The sequence below is a fragment of the Carlito syrichta genome, unplaced genomic scaffold (assembly GCF_000164805.1).
Source record: "Carlito syrichta isolate Samal-C Ts95f unplaced genomic scaffold, Tarsius_syrichta-2.0.1 Scaffold301816, whole genome shotgun sequence".
Taxonomy (NCBI): Eukaryota; Metazoa; Chordata; class Mammalia; order Primates; family Tarsiidae; genus Carlito; species Carlito syrichta.
In genome coordinates, this window is record NW_007245912.1 from 213660 (window position 1) to 220535 (window position 6876).

The following is a 6876-nucleotide window of genomic DNA, read 5'->3' on the forward strand; positions in this document are numbered from 1 at the left end:
GGGGGGGGGGGGGGGGGGGGGGATTTAGGTAGAGGAGGTTGCATTGGTAAACGCACAGAGTCAAGAAAGACCAAGGACAAGGTGAGCAGCAAGAGCGGTTGGTACAAAGTGAAGTGCTAGGAAGTGGCGAGATGACAATGGAGAGGCTGATAATGACTAGATGACAAAGTGCATAAAATCTCAACTTTTTCCTGCAGACAACGAGGAGCTGCTGAAAGTTTTAAGGCAGGAGAGCACCATATTCAGATTTGTATTTTGGAAAAAGTCACTTGGATTGTAGGCTTAGGATGAACTGAAAAAATAGAGATTCCAAGAAAGGAGCCCATAGGACACTATTACTATAACTTAGATTTGAAAAAGGATGAATAGTTGAACCAAGAAAGGAGAAGTGTATGTTACGAGGGACTCTCAAGTCTGACATAAGTAAACAGTTGGATGGTTGAGCTATTGACTAAAATAGGAAACACAGGAAGGTAATTTGCAAACATTAAAGTCTGACTACTCAAAGTGTGTTCCAATACCAGCAGCACTAGCATTACTTGGAATCTTGTTAGAACGAGGAATTCCAGGCCCTACCAGTCCTACTAATTCAGCATAGGCATTTAACAAGATGCCCATGTAGTTCATATACACACTCAAATTTGAGAAGTACTCGAAAGTCTCATACAATCATACAAGACATATGCTAAATACTTTAAAGCTGTTGGGAAAAGCAGAAATTATACTTAGAGTAGCTGAAAATAACAAACCCAGGACCAGCAGGCTAGAGCTAAAGGATTCAACAAAGTAACCGTTTTTGTTAGAATAAAAGCTGTGCTACAATAGAGGCGGCTGCCTTGTGACATCACTTACTAGCAAAGTAAGGATAATCACTTGCTGGTGAAATGGTAGATATTCAAAAGAAATCTTTGAGTGTTGCTGCAAACAAATGGCTATACAGACATAAAGTAAACATTAATGAACTTAAAAATGGCACCTGTACACGTCTTGTTTCTTAGTCCCTGAGCCTTCTGAGATTTTAGAGGGACGGGCAATTGAGGAATACTTCTGTTGCATACGGGTGCTGCCAAAGGCATATGAAGGATCTAGAAGAGAAAAAGCCATAACTTATACCATGTTAGAAAAGGTTTACCATACCATTTTCAGTTCATAAATCTTACCTGCCGGGGAGGAGCAGAAAAGGTATTTCCATTTTGTCCAACCACAGACACTGGGATCATTCCTACCATTCCTTGGAGTACAGGCTGGACTGGAGAAGCAATTATTATGGCAGATCCTAAAAAAAAAAAAATTCTCATGATAGTAAGATTTCCCCTCAACTCTTTTGGCACAAAATACCAAAATAATTATTACTTTTAAATAAATTCTGTGAACAACCTCTGTTCTTTACGATCTACTTGCCTTTTAAGAAACCGATTTAGAAACAACAGCAAGGCTAACAAATTAACATAAGTCAATCCAAACATTAAGGTGGTCTTATGGTATTTAGTCATAGTAAACCATCCTGAGCAAGCACGAGATTGTAAAGCCAAGAGATCGTATTACAATTATATCTTGACTCCTCTAAAAAGAATAAAAAAACTAATTAGAAAATGAGTGGTGAATGTTTCAAGTCTAAACCTTATATCAGAAAATTAGAATCCCAACTGAATGTTGATAGCCTAAGACTATGCTCATAACCCCAACTTATTATATCTCTCAATGGTATTGACCAAAAAGGGTCAAGATAACTATATAAACAGACAAAACTATGGGGGGGAATTACAATGCCCACATGGTCCTTACAGGTCAACAATATAGTCTACCATAATTTAGTTCTGCCTTACTAATGAATTTTGTCCCTAGTAGACTAAGTACTGTTGGGTTGTTCCCTTCATTTTCATGCAACTTATTGTGGTCTCTTAAATAGCTATTCATGCTGATACTAATTCTCTTGGCTACAATGATTTCCTGCAACTCTAAATTCTACCTTATTTCTCTATGCTTTATCTGAAGCCCCTATTCTCTATAAATTCTGATCTCTCCTTTATCTATTGGTAACAGCATTTTAAATATACCCATTAGGTTTAATACTTGTTGATATTTAATAAAAATTAATTGTATGCCTATTAACGTAACAAAAGGGGAAAGGAGGCAAGTTTGAGAACCAACACATAAGGAAATGTAGATGAATGTGCCACAAGCTCTATCTCTGAGAAACAACATAAATGACCAATACGACAGGCATATCAATCACTAACTACATAGAAAACAGCATGCAAAAAATGCCACAAGAGCCCCTATGAACAAAGAATTCTGAAGAGAGTGACCAATTTTATTTTTTAAATTTTTTAATTTTTTAATTTTTTGAGTTGGAGTCTCACTCTGTCGCCCAGACTGGAGTACAGTGGCCGCTCCCAGCCACCGCAGCCTCGACCTGTTGGGCTCCGGCGATCCTTCAGCCTCAGCCTTCCGAGTAGCCGGAATTACAGGCACACGCTACCACGCCCGGCTAATTTTGTGATTTATTATAGAGATGAGGTCTCGCCTGCCCAGGCAGGTCTCGAACCCGCGGGCTCAGGCAATCCACTCACCTCAGCCTCCCAAAAGCGCGGGATTACAGGCTGAGCCACCGAGTCCGGCGAGAGTGACCAATTTTAGAAGGTAGAAGACAGTGCAAATGAGAAAAGGTTTTAACAAGGGGAGAAATTCAACTTTTTCTTGGAAGTCTCTCCAAACAGATGATAAATTCCTTGAAGACTATGACTACCAAGGCTATTTAAATAAAAATCTCCCACAACACTGCATGTTAGGAGGAATACGAGGGGGACCCAAAAAAACTCAAGAATTATCTTTGTGGGAGGGTGGGTCCCTTGTAGTACAGGCGATCCCCACTAGGCAAGTGTCTAGGAACCCATCAGCTAGTGTTGTGAGAAATGACCTGCAGAGGAAAAGCCCTGACTTGTTGCAAACAGATGACTGATTTTTCCACCATAACAATGTACCTGCCCATGCTGATTACTCAGCAGTTTTTGAACGAAAACAGCATGATCCTCATGTCCCACCCTCCCTATCACCCAGTCTCGTCCTCAGTGACTCTTTTTTTTGTTTGTTTCCCCAGATGAAAAAGCCCTCAAAGGGAAATGTTTTGCCGGTGTGGAATAGGTGAAACGAAAAACAGCAGAAGCACTAAAAGGCATCAAAATTGACAGGTTCAAAAACTGTTTTGAGCAGTGGAAAAATGTCTCACTAGGTGTACTGCATCAAATGGAGAGTACTTAGACGGTGACTGAAGTTTAAACATATAAGAACACACACTTTTTTATAAATAAATTCCATTTTTTGGGGTTCCCCCTCATGTAGCTATGTGACGAATTAGTCTCTTTTCTGTTTCTCACAGCTTATTAGCACATAAACTGAGAAGTAATTGTGAAAAGAAATTAAGCCACTGAAGTCCATGGCTTACTTTAAAAAAAGGTCCAACTGAATTAATTAGCATAAAGAGGCGGCATAATCACAAATTTCAGAATCTCTTCTCATACCATCTATCCATGATTTATTACCTTAGTCAATAACTTCACATACAAAAGAAGTTAGATCTCAATCCAGAACAATAAGCTTCAATATACTATTAAAGTTACCTTGAGAAAAGCTTGGTGACACAGCTGGGCTAACAGCAAATACACTGTTTGATCTTGGTGGTGTCTGTAACTGAGGTGGTGGAGGCTGAGGAGTCATAGGTGCAGGATTTCCAGGCAGCACCACTACATTTGACTGACTTACAGTTGTTCCTAGAGCTGCGGGATCAGTCACACAGGTAGCTATCAGAATGTTATTTGAATTGCCAAAAGTTGTACTTGTGGCTGGCATCAACTGTATAAATCCTCCATCCTTGGAAACACACGGTGTAACATTGGTTGAGAAAGCAATGCCATCTTCATTTTGAGTGGAGTTTACTGTAACATCTTCAGGTTTGAGTGCTAAAAGGCTCTGTTCCATGGAGGTGGAATCCCCTACTTCAGCAGATACAATAGCACCTACAGTTTCTTCTGAAGACAGGCATTTAACTAATTCTGCATTTTTGGTAGGTGACTTAGTAGGAGAAGACAAAATTATAGTTGGCAAGTTTTCTCCATTGATACTAGAAACAGCACTGTTAAGTTCAGTATCTGAGGAAACAAATGGATCGTCACTAATAATAATTTTAAGAGAAACGATATTTGATGTATCTATCTCTGTTAAGTTGTCACTAGGTTTATTGCTAGTATTTTGGGACTCAGAGTGAGAATCTCCCACCGAAGCACACACAGATTCTGAAGGAAGACAGTGACCGTTTTCTATCGGGTTACCTGCTGGAGGCATCAGTGCAACTTCCCCACAGCTATCATTTCCACCTAAAGAGAGAAAAATAGTGTCTTCTTTTACAGAAGATGAAAGCTCCTGTGCATTTTCAGACTTGGATGGCTGGATTTCATTTTCTGTACGATTTAACTCAACAGATGCTGAATCATTAGATGGCTGTTTAATTGAAGAAATTGAATCTCCAAGATGAATTTCTACTTGTTGTCCAGATATATTTAAACTTGGACTTTCAACAGATACAGGTAATATTTTACTTTGAAGTGAAGAATTATCTTGGCAATCTGACAACTGTGACATAACTGGTAACAAATTATTAATTTCAATTTTACTCTTGTGAATTTCACCAGACTCTGATGATTTGGGACCATGAAAATTACTTTTAAGTCTTATCATATCATTAGAACTCTCACAAAATTGAGTTTTTTTAGATGGCTTTCCAGTTAATGAAGTATTTTGGGATAAAAGTTGAGAACCTTTCCCAGAAAGAATTAAGTTTTCATTGTTAGTTTCACCACCAAGTGAAACAAATGAAGTTATTGGTATATCAGGATGAGAGGGCTGTAACTGAGATCCATTTGGAACATTTGGAGACAAAGGATTCTTTTCAATCTCTATAGCCATTTCAGTTTCAGTGGATATATGATTGGTGTATAATTCAGCACAATGAGGATTACATTCAGCATCAGAATTTCCTCTTTGGTTAAAGTCATTCAAACTAGGCACAGATTCAAAGGTAATGTCAAGGTTACACTTCTGTTCAGTAGGTATGGCTGACTTAAAGGTCTTTTTCTGGATGCCAGAGCTTATTTGGGAAAAACTTTCCTGGGCTTCTTGTCTAAGTACATCATGGTTGTTGTCATTCTTTAAAGCACTTAACGGGTCATCATTCGGATAGGATGTACAAAATGGAGGCTGACCAGATTGACCAACTGCAAAATATCAGGAGGGTAGAAAGATATGGTAAGTATGTTCAGCTTCTGAGGTAGTCATCTTTATCATAAAACCTGTTTTGTTAAATTAAATAGTATACTGGTATAAAAATACTGGTATACACTGTTGTATACCAGTAAGTGGAAGTTTGATACACTATATGCTATATTTCCCATTTTCTGAGTATCAAAAAATTTACAGGTACTTTCTAATTAATGATGCCTTTTAACAAATATCAGATTGTTTACTAAGATTCTTGGAAAACAGATGACACGAAGAATGAAAAGTAAGAGATTTAAAAACATTCAATATTTAATAGCACAGTTGGTTCAAAAAACCAAAAAAACAAAACTGGCTCCAAACATGCAGTTTGTTTCAAAACACTGACTTTTCAATTTCTAACATGTCTTTTGTTCTTTTGTTGTTTTGTTTTTATTTGTGAGTCAGAGTCACAGTGTGTCCCCAGGCTGGAGTGCAATGGCACGCTTACAGTCACCATAGCCTCAACCCGCTGGTCTCAGGTGATCTTACTTCCTTAGCTTTCCAAGTAGCTGGGACCACAGGCATGCCACCATGCCTAGCTAATTTCTTTGATTTATTGTAGAGACGAGGTCTTGCCAAGTTGCCCCGGCTGGCCTCCACTCCCTGGGCTCAGACAATCCTCTCACCTCCATCTCCCAAAGTGCTGGCATTAAAGTCATTGTGCCTGGCCTCTTTTGATCTTAATTTATCTGGTATATTCTTAAAAATGAAATGGGACCAGGCATGGTGGTTCATGCCTGTAATCCTAACACTTTGGGAGGCCGAGGTGGAGGAACTGCTTGAGTCAGGAGGTTGAGATCAGCCTGGGCAACAGAGAGATACCTCATCTCTACAAAAAAAAAAAAAAAACCATTAGCTGGGCCTGATGGTGCATGCCTATAGTCCCAGTTACTTGCGAGGCTGAGGTGGAAGGACCGCTTGAGCACAGAAGGTTGAGACTGTGGTGAGCCATGACTGTGCCACTGCACTCCAGCCTGAACATAAGCGAGAGCCTGCCTTAAAAAAAAAAAAGTGAAATGGGGCCAAGTACACTTTGCATGACCAACATTTGATCTTACTGTGTACTGTTTAACATTTGACATACATTTACTGAACAGACCAACCATATGCCTGGTACTGTGATACAAAGATGAAAGATCCAGTCTCTGGTCTTGGAGGGATTAATCTTGCCAAGGCAGCAGAAACAGAACAGAAAGTCAGCATGGTAAAAGCTGCAATAGTGTAGGGGAAAAAAAAACACCTCTTTCTGTCTATGGGACATGAGAAAGTATTATAAAGGAGGTATCGTATGAGAAGATCTTGAAAAATAAAGTATGATAGAAGGAGTAAGACAAAAGGGAGTAGTCGGGCTCGGTGGCTCAGCCTGTAATCCTGCACCTTGGGAGGCTGAGGTGAGTGAATTGCCTGAGCCCGCAGGTTTGACACCTGCCTGGGCAACTTGGCGAGACCTCATCTCTACAGTAAATCAAAAAATTAGCTGGGTGTGGTAACGCGTGCCAGTAGTTCCAGCTACTTGGAAGGCTGAGGCAGAAGGATCGCCGGAGCCCAGCAGGTCAAGTCTGC

The 6876-nt window shown here is 39.7% G+C and overlaps 1 protein-coding gene across 1 annotated transcript in view; it reads right to left on the reverse strand.

Moving 5' to 3' along the window:
• The window catches only part of LOC103257607 (protein NPAT), a 55056-nt gene that overhangs the window by 8356 nt on the left and 39824 nt on the right, over window positions 1–6876 (reverse strand). Inside the window, exons 13-15 of the mRNA XM_008055296.2 lie at window positions 3621–5270; window positions 1161–1276; window positions 977–1085 (exon numbers count right to left, since the gene is read on the reverse strand). Coding sequence (XP_008053487.1) covers window positions 977–1085; window positions 1161–1276; window positions 3621–5270 — 1875 coding nt within the window. The remainder of the gene's footprint in view (window positions 1–976; window positions 1086–1160; window positions 1277–3620; window positions 5271–6876) is intronic.